The sequence below is a fragment of the Mustela erminea genome, chromosome 13 (genome assembly GCF_009829155.1).
Source record: "Mustela erminea isolate mMusErm1 chromosome 13, mMusErm1.Pri, whole genome shotgun sequence".
NCBI classification, from domain to species: Eukaryota; Metazoa; Chordata; class Mammalia; order Carnivora; family Mustelidae; genus Mustela; species Mustela erminea.
In genome coordinates, this window is record NC_045626.1 from 83,566,341 (window position 1) to 83,588,160 (window position 21,820).

The 21,820-nt window shown below is 47.8% G+C and overlaps 1 protein-coding gene and 1 pseudogene across 1 annotated transcript in view; one reads left to right on the forward strand and one right to left on the reverse strand.

Annotated features, from left to right (window-relative positions):
• Positions 1-6,666: 6,666 nt before the first annotated feature.
• Positions 6,667-21,820, reverse strand: part of ALDH2 (aldehyde dehydrogenase 2 family member) — a 31,580-nt gene continuing 16,426 nt past the window's right edge. The window contains exons 5-13 of the mRNA XM_032310772.1: positions 21,407-21,518; positions 20,773-20,901; positions 20,204-20,317; positions 18,424-18,526; positions 17,672-17,856; positions 14,043-14,207; positions 12,305-12,462; positions 10,470-10,584; positions 6,667-7,097 (exon numbers count right to left, since the gene is read on the reverse strand). Coding sequence (XP_032166663.1) covers positions 7,065-7,097; positions 10,470-10,584; positions 12,305-12,462; positions 14,043-14,207; positions 17,672-17,856; positions 18,424-18,526; positions 20,204-20,317; positions 20,773-20,901; positions 21,407-21,518 — 1,114 coding nt within the window. The 3' untranslated portion in view covers positions 6,667-7,064. The remainder of the gene's footprint in view (positions 7,098-10,469; positions 10,585-12,304; positions 12,463-14,042; positions 14,208-17,671; positions 17,857-18,423; positions 18,527-20,203; positions 20,318-20,772; positions 20,902-21,406; positions 21,519-21,820) is intronic.
• Positions 14,514-14,609, forward strand: LOC116572553 (annotated as a pseudogene).

A 21,820-nucleotide genomic window follows, 5' to 3' on the forward strand; every position in this document is an offset into this window, starting at 1 on the left:
CCACCGCTTTCCCAATCTCTCAAGGCCAAGTGGCCCTTTCACTTGGAAGTATAATCTATGTGGAGGTATGTCAGGAGAGTGCTAAATCACCTTGGGGGCTGTTTTTCTTTCTTTTCTTATTGAAACAGAATCAGGCATCTGGTTTTCTCTCTCTCTTTTTTTTTTTCCTTAGTCCGTCCTGACCATATCTAAAATTCCTTTTCTGAAGATTTCCCTTCACAAATATTTTACAACTTTCCTTTGCATTCAGGTTTTGTCCCAAGCCATTTTTTTTCAACATTTTATTTATTTATTTGACAGACAGAGATCACAAGTAGGCAGAGAGGCAGGCAGAAAGAGAGGGAAGCAGGCTCCCTGTTGAGCAGAGAGCCTGATGCGGGGCTCGATCCCAGGACCCCGGGACCATGACCCGGGCCGAAGGCAGAGGCTTTAACCCACTGATATCGAGGGCGGATGATCCAGGGGCCCGGAGATCCATCAACCGCAGAGCTTTGCAAAATGGCGCCTGGCGATTTGCCAGAAGGTGTGTCTAGAGTGACTGATCGTAAACAGGAAGTACTACCTATTGGCTGTTGAACTATTGCTATGCTGTGGGTACTTGGTAACAAGCTTAAGATTGGTGGATGCATATCGCTGTCTATGCTGATTGGCTTAGCTCCCCTATATAAGCGATGGCCATATGAAATAAACGCTTTCATTTTTTTGAAACCCAACCGGACGGAGGGTCATTATTATCGCTGCTGGACAGCGATACACTGAGCCACCCAGGTGCCTTTTTTTTTTTTTTTTTTTAAACCCAAGCCGTTTTTTTAAAAATTATTTATTTATTTATTTGACAGAGAGAGATCACAAGTAGGCAGAGAGGCAGGCAGAGAGAGAGAGAGAGAGGGAAGCAGGCTCCCCACTGAGAAGAGAGCCTGATGTGGGGCTCGATCCCAGGACCCTGAGATCATGACCTGAGCCGAAGGCAGCGGCTCAACCCACTGAGCCACCCAGGTGCCCCGCCATTTTTTTTTTTTTAAACAACCATTTCATTTAGGACAAAATTACCTTTTTTTACTTTCAACAAAGTGTACTCCCATTTCTTAAATCTTTCTTACATATCATCTACTTTCCTACATGCAGAGTTGTTTTCCTTATTTCCATCAGTCTTAGTTACACTTAGCAGAATTTTGTACTCTTAGAAACACCTTAATCAGTTATTAACCAATTGTGAATGGCCCCAGAATTCTTTAGAGGGCAAATTTATCAATCAATTAAGCACAAAACATGCTTACCAAGATTTAAATACTCTTAGTTTCTTTGCAGTAAGGAGTCAAAAGCATAAACCTACATCCAGTAATTAATGACTTAGCATTTTTTCCTGTTTGGTCAAGACCTAGATGTCCATAATTTAATTCCATTTGTCATTCAACCAAAACTTTAAAGTTTCAGGTTACCAAAGACTTTGAAAGTTACTTTAACAAATTACCCATTAAAACTTTGAGACAGACAATTAACCACCAGTTCAGTCATCTCTTTGCTAATAGATTTTAACACAGATTTTAACAGAAATAACATGAGCTTATTTGATCTTAAGTAAACTTTGATTGAAGTTTCACATTTACTGCTGTTAACTCAAAAGACATGTTCATCCTAATTAACCCAACAAACTTAACTTAGTTCAAATAATGATTTACATTCCACCTGGGCCCACTCTACTTCGAATGTTTACCTGAGACCTGGTGGGAAGATCTGGAGTTGGGGGTGTTGGGTCTCGGGGCGGATTTCTTGTTTCCTGATAGTGAAGAACAGAAGTAAGTGCCGCCAGAAGGCAGAGGAAGGGTTCCTAGTTTTAGAGCTCATCAGCTCCAAGAGAGGAGCAGACACCATGCTTTCCTGCCAGCAATGGGGAGGGGTTAAGCAGTCAGGGAATTTCCCCGAAACAAAGGGAGTTTCAGCAGCTGCTTGGGAATATTCCTTACGGTCTCTGTCTGGAGTTAGACTAACCCCAGTTGGCTCCAGTTACAGTGTAGTGAGTACGAACCTTTACTAAATAAAGTGTAATAAATAAATGAATGAATAAATAAATAAATAAATAATATGTAGTAGGTGCGAACCCCTACTAAATGTAAACAGGCAAAATATTTTGACTTGTGCGAAATATCGTAAACCAAGACATGTTTACGACGTGTTTATGTTTTTGGTGTGTAAGCATAAGAAAAACAAGTGATGTGATGTGTTTATGAAGGAGACTTAGCACAGTATATAAAGAGGCATCGGGTTGGACTGAGGTGAAGCGAGTTCCCTGTCGGGAGAACATCATCGCCGGTGCTACCGACGCCCCGACAGTTTCGTTGCCAACCACTCGCTGGTTCTCAGTCTCAACTTCTGCGGTGACCTCTCTGTCTAGATTGTGAGGCGACGTCTCCTTCTCCGTGACAACGTCAGCAGACCGTGACCGGGCCACGATAGTGGTGCGGACCTCGTCCCAATAAAGATCAAGTGAGTTACATCATATCCATCTCTCTCTCTCTTCTTTACACGTCGCGACCTCCTGGTGGGACGCAGGGGTTTTGCTCACGACCTATAGCCATTAACACGGGAAATGAGTGAGGGAGAAGCCCCACATCTATTAGCAGGAACGGAGAGATGAAAGAGCCCCCTTACTCTCTGCCTGCCCCATTTCTTTAAACACAACAAACAACACAGCAGACAACAAAAGACAAGACAAAGACAGCCACAGACCCAGCGGCCCTTCGTCGACCAGATGTCAAGCCCAAAGGTGTGCAAGATATAATCCCAACTCAAAAACGCAACCTGCCGCTGGAGGGGATTTTCTTGGTCCCCTGACCACCTGGGAGGGCCTGTACCCCCTGCCGATCCCCGCCCCGGAGAGATGGGGCGTCCCCACATTCACTCCAGCCCTGGAGAGCAGTGCTGCGTCCAGCTTCTCCCCGGTGGGCTTTACCCAGGAGCTCTGCAACTAGACAGACAGACAGACAGGATCTCAAGGGGTCTTGAGATCTTACCTCCGGAGGCTTTTCCCAGAAATTCTGATGCTGGCTCAGTTCTTGTCGTTTGATCGCGGACGAGCCCCCAGTGTTGGGTCCATGGTCAAAGGAGCGAGACTGATAGAAAGCGAAGGTCAAACAAAGCTTTATTTCGCGCCAAGCATCAATAATCAAACTGACCGTCAAACAGACCGGTCGGGGCCGCCCCTTACAGAGAGGGCAACCTCTCTCTTTTTCGCAGACTAACTTTTAAAGAGCAAAGGCCATGTGGTTGGGCCTGGCCACACATAGGTGGCCAATGAAATTGTAACACACAGAGAAAGCTGCACAGTCATGCTAGGGGACCAATTGAATTACAATTTACCCTAGCAGACATTTGAACCAGCCTATCACCTTGGTCAGAATTGGTGCCCAAAAGGTGCCCAAAGGGCGGGGCCCATACTCCTTGGTAACTAGGGAGACAGTATGCATCCCCCCACTGATCGGATGTCTCCACCTGGCCTGACCCACCCTTGTATTTGGGCTTTGTTACCTGGGACTGGTTTCCAGGACTTGTTTTTAAGTTCCCCTGGGGTGGGTGGGGGGCAGAGTCAATTTAAGTTTTACAACAAAATGGCAGTTCAACCGAGGTGGGGCAGCTCTGGCTGAATAGGCCCTTACAGTTCCCTCATTAATTAATAAGTAAAGGTTTGACCTATCTTATTTTATATTCGTTCATGAGTCATGTTTTTAACTTGTGAAAATCAGACTTTTGACGTAGTTTTTAAGAGTGTGTGGTTGGGGTCCAGAGCTGATGGCTAAGAAAGAATTCTTAAGAGGTCTTTGGTGCAAAAAAGGTGATTTTATTAAAGCACAGGGACAGGACCCTTGGGCAGAAAGAGCTGCCGCCCCAGGACAGTGAAGGGCAACTGATTATATACTTTGGGGTTGGGAAAAGTAAAGCTAAGGAATATTCCAGAAGGATTTCATATGCTGAAGAAGACTCACAGCATCCAGAAAGTCTTGCATTGTCAAGCTAAGGTGGAGCTTCCCTAAAGTAAAGCATTCACATTAAGACAGTTGGGAGTTTGCTGGAGGAGCGTTATACTCTGCCTGCCTCCTCAAGTATTTGTCAGGCAGCATGTTGGAAGGTGTTTAATTTTATCTACATTTCCTTCTGCCTTTGTGTCCTACATCACTTTCACATGCCTTTAGTATAGCTTAGGGTAAATACTAAGCAGATAGGAGTGGTCTCCTGCTTCCATAAGGGGCACAAGTTGTAGGGCAATAACCCAGGCTCAAGCCTTCAGGAACTGAACCTCTGCCAAGAAGCCTGGAAAATAAAGACAGCGTGAGTGCCCTCTAGGGAGCTTTCTTCTGAGCCTGCAGTCAACAGGGGCCCTTCTTGGCTTTCCATGACAATATCTGATCACGGTCATTGCACCCGGCACCTGTATTCTGTTATAATCACCTCTTTTTTCTCTTCCAAGATTTTATTTATTTATTTTATTTTATTTTATTTTATTTATTTATCAGAGATAGAAGGTGAGCGAGCACAGGCAGGGGAAGCAGCAGAGGGAAAGGGAGAAGCAGGCTCCCCAGTGAGCAGGGAGCCCAACTCAGGGCTCGATCCCAGAACTCCAGGATCATGACCTGAGCTGAAAGCAGATAGTTAACTATAATCATCTCCTTGGAGAGTCTGACTGGGCTTACCAGATTCTGTGCTTCTGGAGGTGTAAGTGTGGCTGATTCATTCTTGCATTGCCAGTACCTAGCACTCCGTAACCTCCCAAAAAATGTTCACCGTGGATGAAGGTTAAGTGTGAAGGGAGTTTGTGATCTCCCCCTCCAGCTGGCCAGCTTGGGTCAAGCATCTCCCTTTCACACTCTCAGAACACCCTCTTCCTTTTGTGTTCCTATGTTTACTGCCGCCCCCTGCGCTCCCCCACCCACCCACCGGGTGTGTGTGTGTACCCTGACGGGCTGTCCAGGTTCAGCTGGCCACCCGACCCCAGCTACAGTGGGCCCCCCTCAGCCTGGGAGGCTCCTGCAGGTTGGGAGAACAGGGGCAGGTTCAAAGCTTTGCTAGCTTCATGTGTCCTGACACTGTTGTTGGTTAGCATCAAAGCTAAAATACAGAATCATTTTCTTGGCAGTGAACCCCATCTCATCCTGAAGAAGAAGGGGAATGTTTCTGCCCACTGGTCCTCAAATCCTAAGCTCCTCATTGTGGCACACTGACTTCAGGTATGAACAACTGTGGAAGGAGTATATTTATGTGTGTGTGTGTGTGTGTGTGTGTGTGTGTGTGTATGAATATGTACATAATCCAAGTGATTAAGGTTATTTGTATTTTCTTATTTTTTTTTCTAAAGATTTTATTTATTTATCAGAGAGAGAGCGAGAGAGTGAGCACAGGCAGGCCGAGAGGCAGCAGAGGCAGAGGGAGAAGCAGTCCCTGCCGAGCAAGGAGCCTGATGTGGGACTCGATCCCAGGACGCTGGGATCATGACCTGAGCCAAAGGCAGCTGTTTAACCAACTCAGCCACCCAGGCGTCCCTGTATTTTCTTATTTTAAATGTAGTCACATTGTTTTGCTTTCCTCTTTTTTGATGATGCCTTCTACTTATGGCAGTTGAATGCAGTTTTTTATGTATGGCAATAAGGTCCTTCATTTTTTGTCTAAATAAGAGTCGATTTAAAGAAAAAAGTGATACAGGTATATGCATATGACAAAAATTAGGAAGCACTATTCAAATAAGTCAGATTAGTTTTTAGTGGAATAGGAATTGTTGACCAAGATGTGGCTTGGCCTGAGGGAAACCGGGAGTCAGGCAGCGTGCGCCACAACACCTGGACACTGTCGGCAAAATGATACAGAAGGCGGGTTTTCTTTAGGAGAAATGAGACTTTTCCTCACATTGTTAATCTGTGACCCACACATGATCACAACCTTGACAAACTACAGCTATACGGCTTTTTGCCGAGTCCATTACTCACCAAGGAATCTTCAGATTCCTCATTTACTAATAATCCTAATTACAGGTCCCTTAACTAAACTAGGGCAGTGTTCTGGACAGATTTGCGAGGTCTGGTTACAGGAATACAGGCCTCACTTAAGATGAATAAACAGACATCTGGCTTCCAAATTAATCTCGTGAACTTTATCAGCACGAACCGGTCTCATTTTACTTTGACCCAAGTTTTTCAACTTAAAACAAGGACAACAGGGGTGCCTGGGTGGCTCAGTGGGTTAAGCCTCTGCCTTCGGCTCAGATCGTGATCTCAGGGTCCTGGGATCGAGTCCCGCATCGGGCTCTCTGCTCGGCAGGGAGCCTGCTTCCTTCTCTCTCCACCTACCTCTCTGTCTACTTGTGATCTGTCGAATAAATAAATAAAATCTTAAAAAAAAAAAAAAGACAACAGACATTGGATGTGAAATGTGTCTTTCCTGGTTGACCGCCCCCTCTCTGAGGGCAGGGCTTGGGGGTCCTGTCTTGGTGCTTTCCCTAGGGGCCTAGCACAGGGCCGGCCACAGGTAGACAGGATGGAGAGAGGAAACAAAAGCGATTTCCCCACAGGAGGGGAAGGGCAGTAGCATATATACGGTGTGACACACACACACAGAGGACAACATCCCTGTGTGGTGGTATTTCCATGGGTTACTGAGATGCACAAAGACTTAACCAAAAAGTTAACAGCAGCATTGTTTTTAATGAATTTTAGTCCAGAATACAGAGGAAGGTACTAGCTGTTGCCCAACTTGTTAGTACAAGTATAAACAATGGCTTTTTGTTCCCCATTGACTCAAGTTACAGAAGCCTCTCCGATGGACAGGATAAGACACTTGAATCTAGTTTTGAAAACCCAGCCTGAAAACGAGCCGTACTGCTAGCATGTAAAACCCTTTCCAGTACTCTCTGCCCCACACCCACTCCCATCTAGCAATTCAAGTTCTGAGACTTTCTTGATCAAGAGATTTTGTGAGAAAATTTCTCTTTCGAGACTTGTAGTGGGCCAGGGTCATTCTTCTTGATTTTGCTGCTGATGTCCTCGACCTCCGCTGCTGGATGAGGGAGTCGGCACAGTTCTTCAGGAGTTCTTCTGAGGCACTTTGATCGTGACCTATAAAAAGAGTACAGAGCAGCTGTTCAGTCTTCAAGCTTCCCTGCGATCTGTGGACACTCTCAGCTGGCGTGCTGCCTGAGAACGAGCACAACAGCTTCCTTTCCTTCTGATAACTTGACACAACTGGCCAATCCCAGGGACATCGCCAGGACCCTGTTCTGCATAACACTCTCTGCCTCCCCTTAACCCAGTCATTTTTTGATTGTCAGCAGGCAGAAGAGGGGAGGATCACTATGGCATCTAGTAGGTAGAAGTCAGGAATGCTGCTCATGGAATATCCCACAGTGCACAGGACAAACCCCACAAGAATTACACAACTCCTGGGGCGCCTGGGTGGCTCGGTGGGTTAAAGCCTCTGCCTTTGGCTCAGGTCATGATCCTAGGGTCCTGGGATCGAGCCCCGCATCGGGCTCTCTGCTCAGCAGGGAGCCTGCTTTCTCCTCTCTCTGCCTGCCTCTCTGCCTACTTGTGATCTGTCAAATAAATAAATAAATAATCTTTAAAAAAAAAAAAAAAAAAGAATTACACAACTCCAAATGTCGATAGTGCTGAGCTTGAGTGACCCTGACCTACCTCTGTACTTTCCTCCAAAACAATCAAAGGAAAAAAAATAACATGCTGATAGTTCATGGATGTCTCAGTGTGTTAAGTGGGAAGATTCCAGACTCAGGTGCAATTGGGGTTAAATCCCTGTTTTAACTCCCATAGGGCAAGGGCTTCACCTCTGTGTGCCTTGCTTCCTCATCTGTATGATGGGGTAATGACAGAATCTCCTTCCTGAGCCTGTTGTGAGCACTGACCCAGACGACCTGCATAAGGAAGTCTAGCAGATTCTGGACAAAGTAAGCTCTCTGTAAGGATGACTTCAAAAGAAGACATCTTCTCATCAGTCCCCCTTGCAAACTGGATTTCTCTTCTGAACAGTTTTTAATCCTATTTTTTTTTTAAGATTTTATTTATTTATTTGACAGAGACACAGCGAGAGAGGGAACACAAGCAGGGGCAGAGGGAGTGGGAGAAGCAGGCTTCCCGCCGAGCATGGAGCCTGAGGCAGGGCTCAATCCCAGGATCCTGGAATCGTAACCTGAGCCGAAGGCAGACACTTAACAACTGAGCCACCCAGGCGCCCCTTTAATCATATTTTTGTCAGGATTATCACGCAAGGTCCCCAAACTCAAAATACAGGAATCTTTAGCATCACGCGCACAAAGCACAGTGCCTGCATGGAGCTGAAGCAGCTGTGCCTCCTTCGCCTGCCTGCAGCCTCCACACTCCAGCCATTAAGTCCTGCCACTTCTTTTCTTCAAAAAGCTTCTTCCCATTCTCCAATATCCCAGTGCCCGAGCCCTCCAGCATCAGCAACTTACGCCTGGATTCCTGCACAAACCACCTCAACTCAAGCCTCCTCTTTTCGGGCTCTCCCTCCCACTGCCCTCAAGCAATCCTGCTGCTGTGACTCCTGGGGCTCAGTCCTAGCACCGCTCCCCTACACCGGTCCTACATAATCTTATCACTGTTTTGATGAGCAGTTACAGGCCAGTTGAGTGTCATGGTCAAATCTGGGTCTTGCCTCTTACATGGGACAATTTTATTTATTTTTTAAAAAGGATTTTTTTAATGTGAGAGAGAGAAAGTGTGTGAGCACATGAGCAGGGGCAGAGGGAGAGGGAGAAACGGACTCGCCTGCTGAGTAGGGAGCCGGACACAGGGCTTGATCCATCCTGGGACCATGACCCAAGCTGAAGGCAGAGGCTTAACCAACTGAGCCACCCAGGCGCCCCTGGGCAGTTTTAAATAAACAGGCAAACAGATTTATGTTAATCCAACGAACTCTTGAGAACACAGGTTGTGGCTTACCAGATGACTGAGAGAAGTGCCCGTCGGCCCTTCTCAACCTGCTCCTCCTGGCTGGGTTGCATGCCCTGAGCCTTCTCTTTCCCAATCTCGGGAAAGTCCAGCTCCGCTCTTACTCTTTTCTTTAAATATCACTTGTGCGTCTGTTGCCTAGTTAAACTGTAATTAGTGTCCCTTGTAGAAAAAACCATTTTCGCTTTGGTGCCTTTCTTTGCTATCTTCTCCATAATTTTAAATAAAGGTACCTAAGTGTATATGTATGTATATATAGTCTTTATATTGGGCTTACACTGCATGTATGGCTTTGTAGCCTATCTTTTCACTTTAAAGGATGGTGATTTTCCATGTCAAATATCCTACAAAAGTATTTTTAAAGGATTTATTTATTTATTTACTTATTTGAGAGCAGGAGAGAGCCGAGCCGGCCCACATGGGGGACGGGGCAGGGTAGAGGGAGAGAGAGAGAGAATCCTCAAGCTGACTCTGCACTGAGCATGCAGCCCAACGTGGGGCTCGATCTCACGGCCCTGAGATCATGACCTGAGCTGAAACCAAGAGTCAGATGCCCAGCCAACTGTGCCACCCCAGTTACCCCCTACAGAAAAGATTTTCTTTTTTTAAAAGATTTATTTATTTATTTATTTGACAGAGAGAAATCACAAGTAGATGGAGAGGCAGGCAGAGAGAGAGAGAGGGAAGCAGGCTCCCTGCTGAGCAGAGAGCCCGATGCGGGACTCGATCCCAGGACCCTGGGATCATGACCTGAGCCGAAGGCAGCGGCTTAACCCACTGAGCCACCCAGGCGCCCCAGAAAAGATTTTTAATGGCTACCTAGTAAATCATGATTTGGGTGTTCCATAATTTATTGGGCATTTATGTTACATCTGACTTTTCCATATTTGAGAGACCATGCTGTGATGAACAGTTATGGAATGTCACTTTCTTTGTACTTCTGATTCATCCTTCAGGCTATATTCCTATCACCGACATTATGAAATCAAATGATATTGGTATATTTATGGCCCTTGGTCTCTAACATCTCACAGCTTGATTCTCTCTCTTTTTTTTTAAGATTATTTATTTGACAGACAGAGATCACAAGTGGGTAGAGAGGCAGGCAGAGAGAGAGAGAGGAGAAAGCAGGTTCCCCGCTGAGCAGAGAGCCCGATGTGGGGTTCGATCCTAGGACCCTGGGATCATGACTCGAGCCAAAGGCAGAGGCTTTAATCCACTGAGCCACTCAGGTGCCCTTCACAGCTTGATTCTTATTAGAAGCTTTTCCCTACTGCTTTGGCCCACTGGGATCTGTCCTTCTCTCAAGTCTTATAAAACTTGGAGTGTAACAGCCTAGCAAAGGAGTGTGTAGGCGAAGTGATGGCCAGGTGCCAAGTATTTCCCATGAGACGGAGCAGAGACTGGGTCCTCACCCTTTTCTGTGGCTTAAAACAAGAAATAAGTAATAAGTGCTGATGGGAGTCAGGCACCAGAGAGAGCTGAGAAGGCGCCCATACTCACCGTTTTCACTTCGGTGTACGCCTGCAGCCCGTACTCGCCCAGCTCCCGGCCGCTCCCAGACATCTTGTAGCCACCGAACGGGGACTGGGCCCCAAACACATCATAGCAGTTGACCCTATAATTTGAAACAAGATTTCAGAAGTAACTTATAGGAGATAGGGTGTCATACCCCTCCGACATCCTGAATGGCTCTAAAATATTACTGAGGAAAAATAGATGGGTCGACCTATAGTTATAAACAGCCACGTAGGAGCCAAAAGCAAACCACATGAAAAAAAGCCGTTAAGTCATCGCCCCTCATGGTGTGGTCAGAGATGAATGTTAGTAACAGGGTGCACACATCAGAGCTTCCTGTTTGAATGAATCGTTTGTGCTAACCAGGTACTTTTTTTTTTTTGCCATTTAAAAAAATTACTAAATTAAAAAAAATTTGATTTCAGAGCACTAGCCACAAAGGGAGAGTGAGAGGGTGAAGGAGACTCCCTGCTGAGCAGAGAGCCTGATGCAGGACTTGATCATAGGTCCCTGAGATCATGACCTGAGCTGAAGGCAGACACTTAACCCACTGAGCCACCTAGACGCCCTTAAAAATTATTAAACATGAATTGAATTTGAAATTCACCACTTACAGGTGCACAGTTGAGGGGATATAGCAGACTCAGCGTGGTGCAATCATCACTTCCATCTAATTCCAGAATGTTTCTATCACCGCACAAAGAACTCTATCCAATAAGCAGTTATTCCCCACTCCCCTCCTCTCCTAGCCCCTGGAAGCCTCTAATCTACTTTCTGTCTTTATGGATTTGTCCATTCTGGACATTTCATATAAATGGTATCACACAGCATGTAGCCTTTTGTGTCTGGCTTCTTTCACTTACTATCATGCTTTCAAGGTTCATCTCTGTTTACAGAATGTATCAGCACTTTATTCCTTTTTTGGCTGAATGATAGTCCAGTGACAGACCACGTTTTGTTTATCCATTCATCAACTGATGGACATTTAGGTCATCTTCACCTTTTGGATATTATCAATAACCTGGTATGAACATTCAGGTATACTTTTTTGTGTAGACAGATGTATGTTTTTATTTCTCTTGGGTATATATACCTAGCAGTAGAATTGCTGGGTCCTATGGTAATTCTACATTTAACTTGCTGAGAAGCTGCCAGACTGTTACCCATGATGGCTCCAACATTTTATATTCCCACCAGCAACATGTAAGGGTTCAAATTTCTCCACATCCCTCATCAATACCTGGTATTTTGTTTTGTTTTGTTTTTTAAAGATTTATTTATTTATTTATTTATTTCAGAGAGAGAGAGATCACAAGTAGGCAGAGAGCCAGGCAGGAGAAGAAGGGAAGCAGGCTCCCTACTGAGCAGAGAGCCCAATGTGGGGTTCTATCTCAGGACCCTGATATCATGACCTGAGCTGAAGGCAGAGGCTTAACCCACTGAGCCACCCAGGTGCCCCTTGTTTTAAAATTATAGCCATCCTAGGGTGTGTGAAGTAGGTGCTAAGCTCATAAGACCAGTATTACACATAGCTCTAGACCCTTAGCTCTGGTCTCCTGCCCTTGTTCACTTGGTAAGGAGCCCCCATCCCAGTCATCCATCTGTTTGCCCGAGAACAAACCTACATGGGCATATGTACTGGAGGGAAATTTAATCTCCTACAGGAGAGGGGACGGGAAATCTCTGTCTGCTATACCACGCCCTGACCCAGGAGGAACTGAGACCACGCCCCAAATTTTGGGGTGTGAGCAACAGATTCCAGAAGACCCTGGCTTGGGGATCCCTGCCTAGGTTGTGAGGGGTTGCCAGGAGGCTCTTACCACACAGTGCCTGCCTGGAGGGCTTGGGACAGATAATTGGCCTTGTCCAAGTCCTTGGTGAAGACAGCTGCAGCCAACCCATACTTGGAATTGTTGGCTCTCCCAATGACTTCCTCTATGGTCTTGAACTTCAGGATCTGCATCACTGGCCCAAAGATCTGTGGTGAGAGAGTGCACAGTTGGGAGGGTGTAGCAGACATGGAAACCGCCTGCCATCTAGCTTTCACAATGCTGAGCAGATCATTCCAGACATAGCCCAAGAGTTCCACAGAAAGACAACAGCTCCTGAGCTCAATGAAACACAAAGGGAAGGAAGCTAATGGCGATCGGTTACATTCTATATGCTACGTATTTACATAGCTGGTCTTATTGTGAAACAATCCTGCAAGGTAGGGGCTTCTGGCATGTTCTTACACATAGATTTCGTTTCAGAGAATTTACACCAGTTTTTCAGCAAGGCACACACTAAAAGCTGAAGAAGTAACTGTGAAAGAAACAGGGTCTCTGCTCTCAAGACATCCAAGTTTATTTTGTATTTTCTCTGCCCTATTCCTAGCATGAGCTATTTCTTCAAGGAATCCCTGTTCTTTTTAGTGGAGAATGAGATTCAAAAAACGAAGTCACAGGGGCCAGATATGTGGGCTGCTGTGGGGGTGTGGGAATGCAGTGTGGGGGTTCTAATGTAGTCAGGGCCTTAGAAGGAACCGTTACAAGCAATGTAATGAGTGCTGGGAGCTCCTGGACGGGCCAAGTGGAGAGCAAGGGTGAGGCTTTGACGAAGTGACAACCAGCCGGTGACACTGGCCAAACCAGAGTCCAGGTGGGGAGCAGGGAGGGGGGAAACAGAGTTCCAAGCAGAAACACACCCAGCACCCATCCTCAGGAAATCCCACTTCTCACTAAAAGGAGGTAGGACTTCTTGAAGAACTGGCTGATTACAGGCCTGCCTGGGGAGTGTCGAGGCAAGAGGTGGGAGAAGGGTGCCAGGAGCTCATCATGGTTGGAGCAGGACTATGGGATGGGGCGTCATGTGCTTCAGGCACTGGCCAAGCAGAAGCAACCCCCATCCTTCTGGAGAAGAGGTATTTGAGATTTCAGAAAAAGCCTCAAATCGTCATGATGGGGAAAGAGGCAGAACTCTGTTGGACTTCCTTCCCCTGATTTTGCATTTTCATATTATTTTATTTTGAATTATATACGAAGAGGAAATGCTGTCCCTGTATACATGAAGGGGAGCGTGTGTGGACCCTAGAAGGGCAGGGAACACGTCTTGGATACCTCTGCATCTCCAGTGTCCGTTGAGAGCCTGGCACATAGCAGGCACTGAGTATTTGTGAAATGAATGAGTGAGCCAGAGCTGCTCTCCTATGTTCATAATGAGTGCTAAGGGGAAGAACATTGGGAACCTTGCCACGTGGAAAAATCATAGCCCTTTGGTCAAGTCCAATGTCCTGCTTATATAAAGAGCATAAAAGGCTGAGCAAAACCACTCCTTGACCCATGGCTTGCAGGGCCCACAACACAAAGGGCCTGGAAACTGTGCAAGGGAATCTGGAAGTTTCCCCCAACAGCCATAAAGGGTGGAAGAGGGGGACAAGATTAGACAGAATTGAAATAATCTGTCTCAGAGAGCCAGGATTTGGCCCAAAGCCAGAGGATGGGTCATGGTACAAAGACACCAGACTTAACCGTCCACTTCTCCTAAGAACATTCCCCGGAGTGCTGGCCCCATGCTAACCTCCTCCCTGGCGATGGTCATGCTGTCTTGCACGTCTCCGAACACGGTGGGCTGAATGAAGTAGCCACGGTCCGCAGCCGCCCCTCCACCACACAGCAGCTTCGCCCCCTCCTCCTTCCCAGATTTGATATAACCAAGGACCTTCTTAAACTGAGTTTCGTCCACCTGTGGGGAAAAGGAGTCCAAAGTTTCAGAGATGGCTAGAGCCAGACCTCTCCTAGCTTTAGGCTTAGAACTACACAGGCAATGAATGACACAACTGAGCGACCGGAGAAGCTTAGGAATAAGCAAGGTTCAGAAGAGGAACTCCGAGGGGCCAGTAAACGTTAAGAAAAGGGTCAACCAATCTCGTTAGCCCTTGAAGAAATGCATATCAAACCCACTGTTTTTATTTTCCAACTATGAATAATCAAGAATTTAAAACAGTGAAAAAAACAAAAATAAAAAATAAATAAAATAGTGAAAAAATAAATGTGCTTGCTACAGCAGCACTAAAATTGCAAGCATACAGAGATTAGCATGGCCCCTGCCCAAGGATAGCAGATTCGTGAAGCATTCCAGATCAAAAATAATAAGAAGAAAATACAGTGATGGCAGGGGTATGATACATAATTCTCATATTCATATGCTCTCAGAAGGACTAATACGATGTCGTATGTCAGTTGTATCTCAGCTTTAAAAAAAGGCCTATAAAGTGGTACAGCCCTTTTGGCAGGTACTTTATTAATACTGGTCAAAAAATGAAACACTCAGGGGGCCTGGGTGGCTCAGGGGGTTAAAGCCTCTGCCTTCGACTCAGATCATGATCCCAAGGTCCTGGGATCAAGCCCCGCATCGGGCTCTCTGCTCAGCAGGGAGCCTGCTTCCTCCTCTCTCTCTGCCTGCCTCTCTGCCTACCTGTGATCTCTGTCTGTCAAATAAATAAATAAAAATTTTTTAAAAAGAAAAAAAAAAAAGAAATACTCATTCCCTTTGACCCAACTATTTAACTTGGGAATTTATTCTACATTGTCACAAAGGGACCTAAAGAAGGATATTCACTGAGGAGCACTTTATAAAAGTAAGAAACAGAAACAGTTCTAAGTATATGTCAGTAGAGGGACTGGCTAAAATAATTACTGTATGTGTATGTAATGTATACTGTGTCCTTGGTAATAACAGATCTGTGTGAGGCACCTGGCTGGCTCAATTGGTAGAGCATGGGGGACCCTTGATCTCAGGGTCATGAGTTCAAGCCTCCCACTGGGCATGGAGCCCAGTTTAAAAAAAAAACAACAACAAAACACTGATCTGTGGACTGACACAGAAAGATACCCTAAGGTATTCTGTAAAGATGAGGGAAGCTTGTAGAATGTTATATAATCCTGTTTTTGTTCAAACAAATATACAGAAACGGAATTCTGCGTGTTTGTGCACCTGCGCACATGTGTGGTTATCTATGGGGAACAGACAGAAGGGAGCCAAGAGGGTTTTATTTTTTCCTTTCAACACTTTTTATCAAAAATTTTATACAACTTTGTATCACCTTACTAATTAAATAGCCATAAACTACAAAGAAAAACAGGAGAGGGAAAAAAAGGTGTTAGGATTCATAGTAGCCTATTCCCAATGGCCAGAACGTGGAAAGAACCCAAATACCCATCAGCAGGTTAAGTAGGTAAGGAAAATGCGGTATGTCCATGCAATGGCAGACTCCTCAGCCATAAAAAGGAATCAGCTATCAAGTCACCAAAAAATATGAAGGAAATGTACATGTACACTGTTAACTGAAAGAAGCCAATCTGTAAAGGCTCCATAGTGTACGATCCCAGCTATAGGATATTCTGGAAAAGGCAGAACTATGCAGACAGTAAACAGATCAGTGATTGCCTAGCATTGGTGCAGGGGAGGTTTGAATGGGTGGAGCACAGGGGAATTTCAAAAACTATTCTGTATGCTACTGCAGTGGTGGATTCGTGTCTTCGTATGTCTGTCCACACCCAGAGAAAGCAACACCAAGAGTGAGCCCTGAAGTAAACTATGGACTTCAGTTAATAATAATGCAACACATTGGCTCATCAGTTATAGCAAATGTACCATACAAATGCAAGATGTCAGCAGTCGGGGAAACTGAAGGGGAAGGGTGGGGAGTGAAAGGAACTTCATACTTTCTGCTCTTTTTTTAATAAACCTAAACTGCTCTAAAAAGTAAGTCTATTAATTAGAGATGCCTGGGTGGCTCCCTCAGTTGAGTGTCTGCCTTCTGCTTGGATCATGATCCTGGGGTCCTGGGATCGAGTCCTGCATCAGGCTCCTTGCTCAGTGGGGAGCCTGCGGTCTGCCTCTGCCTGCCTCTCTCCCCAGCGCTGACCAAAAAAAAAAAGACTGGTTTTGACCAGCCCTGGAGCCTGGGGAGAGGATGGTCACTAGCAGCAGACACCCTCAGGAGCATGGGACCTGTACAGAGGCACCCATGAGCCCCAGAAGTAGGTGTAGGGACCGGTGGGAGCTGGGAGCGCCCCTGGCCCTGTGGATTCCTTGCTTCTTGAGGGGGTAACGGGGGAAGGCCAGCACAGAGAGCCCAGGACAGGGGGGGTCTAAGAGCAATGCTGGAGTAAGGCTCAGGACGTGAGGAAATGGGCAGAGACACTGTATTTCTTCTTGTTGTAATTACTGTTGGCTGTAGCTTTGATTAAAATGAGTATGTCCTCGGGCACCTGGGTGGCTCAGTGGGTTAAAGCCTCTACCTTCAGCTCAGGTCATGATCCCAGGGTCTTGGGATCAAGCCCCACATCGGGCTCTCTGCTCCCCGGGGAGCCTGCTTCCTCCTCTCTCTCTCTGCCTGCCTCTCCGCCTACTTGTGATCTGTCAAATACATAAATAAAATCTTTAAAATGAGTATGTCCTCATGGTAAAAAATTACATATATATGTATTTGATATATGTAAAAATATAAATATAAATATATATGTATATATACACATATATATAATTTTTTTAAAAATTCAAACATTTCAGAATAGTATAAAGTCAAGTCCAGGCCATGGCTCTCTGGCCCACTCCCCAAAGATAACCACAGTTAACAGATACACGTGTGTCCTTCTGGAAGATGCATTTTTTTTTTCCTAAAGATATTATTTATTTATTTGACAGGGAGAGACACAGCGAGAGAGGGAACACAAGCAGGGGGAGTGGGAGAGGGAGAAGCAGGCTTCCCACTGAGCAGGGAGCCTGATGTGGGGCTCAATCCCAGGACCCTGGGATCGTGACCTGGGCCAAAGACCGACGCTTAACAACTGAGCCACCCAGGCGCCCATGGAAGATGCATTTTTATGGATGGCCAAGGTCCAGGAAGCATGCATTCCTTTTTACACAGATCCTCCTGATATTTATTATGTGTATGACGTTTATAAGCTGGTTTCTATTATTGATTTCCATTTTAAAGCCAGCCCGTGAGTTCCAGAAAGGTGATTATTACAGATGAGAGAAGGGTGGCGCAGAGAAGGCATGTGGCTTCCCAGGGACACACAGCTGGCACATGGCATAGCTGACACTTGAAGCCAAGCCTCCCTGCCTTTGAGTCTGAGACCCCTTCTGCTCTTCCGTGCTGGCTCTGGACACCCAGACCCTTCTGCAGCAGCCGGGCTTACCTGGGGCCCTTGCTCAGTCTGGCTGTCAAAGGGGTTCCCAACTACACGAGACTTGGCCCGGGCAACGCTCCGCTCCACAAACTCGGCGTACACGTCTTCTTGCACAAAGGTCCGGGAGCCTGCACAGCAGCACTGGCCCTGGTTGAAGAACAGGGCGAAGTGGGCCTGCTCTACGGCCCAGTTCACTGGGAAGGCAAAAAAGCAACCATGAGAAGAAACCGAGGATGAGCCTGGCCCCAGGGCCTGCTTATCCTCTTAACCCGTCCATGCCACCAACAGCACCGACCAGCACAGACCTGATTTCTCCTTCCCTGGGGTCTGGACACCCAGTGAACAGACACAAAGAGAAAGGAGGTCACAGCCCTCTGTGGTATCAGGCATGAGGGTGGTGGCAGGACCCACCCAGCCAGCCCACAGCAGTCAGGGAAGGGCAAATCAGGGGGTGCCCCGGCGGGACTGGGAAACGGGCTAAGGAGGAGGTGGCACGGTCTGCTCCGAGGGCAAGCATGCGGTATGGCCGGCGACTGAGCACTGCGGCCCAGCAGCAGTGGGGCGCAAAGAGGAGAGAAGCTGGGGAGGGACTGGGTCATGCAGGCTGGAGGGCCATGCTGCAGACTCTGACCTTCCTCCTCGGGCCTAGGGGGCAGACACTGAGTCCAGTGGTTGCCGAAGCTCAGTAAAGTGAGAGGAGCCACGGTATGGACAGCGCGTGGCCACCTTTGTCCCACACCTCCTCCCTGAAAAAACCTTACTGTCTGCATCTGACATGATGATGTTGGGGCTCTTTCCCCCCAGCTCCAGGGTCACTCTCTTGAGGTTACTGCTCCCTGCAGCAACCTGGATTAGGTGGCCAACCTGTGGGGAAGCAGAAATACAGAAAAGCTCTCAGGAGGAGGAAAGAAGAACCAAGTGCTCTTCTAGACGCAACAGGAGGGAGCGGCTGGACTACAAGAGACCCGGAGAATTTCCCCCAGTCTAGCTATTCATGTACCACTGCTGCTTCACCCCTCTGAGGTCCCAGGACAAGAGTGACTGGAAACCGTGGGAGCAATATGACTTCTCTATACCGAGCGCGCCTACATACCAGACACCGTGCCAAGCGCTTCGTGTTCATTTAGTTCAATCCCTGCAATGACCTCAAAGGTAGGCACGACTCTGCCTTGCTTCAGAAATGTGGGAGCTGTGGCTCAGAGTGGTCAAGTCACTTGCCCAAAGTCACACAGCTGGTGAATGTGGAATCGGAATTCACACCTGGGCAGCGTGAGTCCATCACCAGGTCAAACCGCTGTCCTGCCCCCTTCCCACAGTATAGCTGAGTGTGGTCCCCCAGCCCATGGCACGCTCTGTGGGGGCAATGATGAGGGGGGGCTCCTCACCTCCTTGGTCACAGAGCCTGGCACATCTGAACCTATCTGAATGAACAAATCTGTCTCTGTCAGAAAACCATCCCCTCGGTGAGAATCTCAGCAGCACCTCAAGGCATTCATCTGGGCAGTAGCAAAGCAAGGGAAGAGCTTGGACCATGCTCTCTTGGGCTCTGTCCCGGCCCTCCCAGAGCCGCCGCCACCGCGCACGGACGGAATGCTGGGCCGTATCTACCTCTGGGGGAACGATCTGAGACCACATTCCTTATGGTATTCAGTGTGCCTTCTCTGGAGCCATGTGATGAAGCCTCGCAGAAATTCAAGGACAGGAAAGGCTACTCTTCAGAAGGAATTCCGTCCTTGCTTCGAAGGAGATGATCACCAGACCTCTTACCTATCCCTGTTTCTCCCGGGCCTGGCACAGAGCTGCACGACATTCCTTACTCATGCATTCCCTCCCTGAGCACTTACTCTGCGCTAGACCCCTGCTGATCGCGTCGTGAGCTTCATCGCCCTTACTCCAATCCTGTGAGCTGGATGCACTTATCATCCCCGTTCTACAGATGAGACAGAGGCTTCGGGAGCCTGAGTGACCTGCCCAAGATGGCAGAGCTAGTAAGTGCCACTGAAACAGTAAGACTCTGGAGCCCCTGATCTTCCCCACTACACCACACGTATGGTCTCCACTGCCTCCACTGCCTCCGGATTGCCATCCTCACTTTAAAGAGAACAAATGAAGCCCCGAAGGCATTCAGTGAATCACCCCATGTCATATTGGCGAGGCTGGGATTTGAACTCATGTCTTCCCGAAGTCCCTGCTCTGTAATTGTCAGGGCAGTGCTGGTCCAGGAGCCTGACGCCGCCAAAGGGCTTTGACCCCGGACAGGAGGTCCGCTCTGGCCTTCATGAGGTGTAGACGGCCTCGGCCTCTCTCTTCCACGTGGTGTGCTGGCCCCTCAACTCAGCCAGAGTGTCAAGCAACGCACAGAGGGCTCCACCCCAACAGCCACTACTGGCCACGTGGGGCCCTCACGCAGGCTCCTCAGAGGCCGTCTTGGGGGATCCTCCACGCAGTACCCAAAGGCGAATTTTCAACGCATCATCCTTGGAGGACAGTGGGAAATTGGGTCGAATATGCCACAAGCTTGAGGTCCTGGTGATGCCCTACCTCGGTGGAGCCCGTGAAGGCCACTTTGTCCACATCCTCATGGGAGGCAATGGCAGCCCCAGCTGTGGGGCCAAATCCAGGAATAATATTGACCACGCCAGGGGGAAAGCCAGCCTGCGGGCAAACAGACAGGGACACTGGGTGTCATTCTCCTGCTCCAAAGGGCTTGGACCAAAGAGCACACACCCCTCCCGGAGAGGCTAAAGTAGCCTGCCCAGTACCCAGACAAGCAGTTACCAGTCTGTGGGGCACTGCTCAGGAATTCCAAATGACACAGCAGAGAGCCTACTTTTCAGGGTTCCTTGGGGCTGCCACCGCTCCCCAGTGGCATTCACCTAGAACAATGCTCATTCTTCAAAGGGGTCTGACAGTGAAACTCAGCGTAGAAAACAGGTAAGGGAGGGCCATTTCGGCTGGCCTGTATGAGGTACAGGGGGTGGGGGCGGGCTCAGTCCCTGCGCTGTGAACACCTGCCCCACTTTGGGGCCCCCAAAACCCCTCTTAAGAACCCCCAAAGAGCAAGCCTGTACAAGGGCGTTCAGAGGTCAAGACTAACACAAACCACACACCTCCTTAATCAGGTTGGCCACATAGAGGGCGGTGAGTGGAGTCTGCTCGGCTACCTTCATCACAACCACATTGCCAGTTGCCAGGGCTGGACCCAGTTTCCAGGCTTGCATCAGGAGCGGGAAGTTCCACTGCAATAAACAGTAACTCCTCTTGGAACCGAAGCTGAGATCTGCGCTGGCCAGGGCAGGGGGTAGCCCAGGGAGGAGAGGCTGCACCGATTTCTCTGAGCCCCTTGCGCTACCCCCACAACTTGGCTGTGAGCCGAAGACAGATGGACAAGGCAGGAGGATGGGAGCAAGAGTGACTCAAGCTCATTAGAGCTTTTTCAGTACTAGGCTCCATGCTGCGCTGTTGCATTTTATACCCCCACCCCCGAGACAGTGCTGTGTTCCCTTCCACTTTTCAGATAAGAAAACTGAGTCTTAGGAAGATCAGTGATTTGCCCAAAGTCAGAGTCCACACACGGCAGCACCAGTTGGCTTTCTTAAAGCCTGTGTTCTCACCCACCACCCAGGCTGCCTTCCGACAGCATCCACAGACCCCACCACCTGTACAATCAGCCTGTCTGAGATCGCTGCATCTCAAGGCACTCCTGATAAGCTTTCCTGTGTTTATTAGGAGCGCAACACTCACCGGAATGATCTGCCCACACACCCCGACCGGTTCATGGCGGGTATAGCTGAAGAAGTCCCCATCGATGGGAATGGTTTTCCCGTGGTACTTATCAGCCCAGCCAGCGTAATAACTTAAAAAAAAAAAAAAAAAAAAATCCAAGCTTAATCAATGACTGGCAGGGACCCCTGTACACCCTGGCAGGAAGAGAAGACTCAAACAGGCCCAATTAAGTCCTTCTGATCATTGTTCTTGCTCTTGGCTTAATCCAAGAAAGACTTCCTGGGTAACTGCTAGGGTCACAGTAACCCGCTCCAGATAACTAACATCTAAGCCTCAGAGTCACCTGGGATGCTTCTAAAAAACACCACGTTTCAGGCGCCCACTTCCAACCTACTTAACCTGGAGCTCTGAGGCTGATCCCCAGGAATCAGT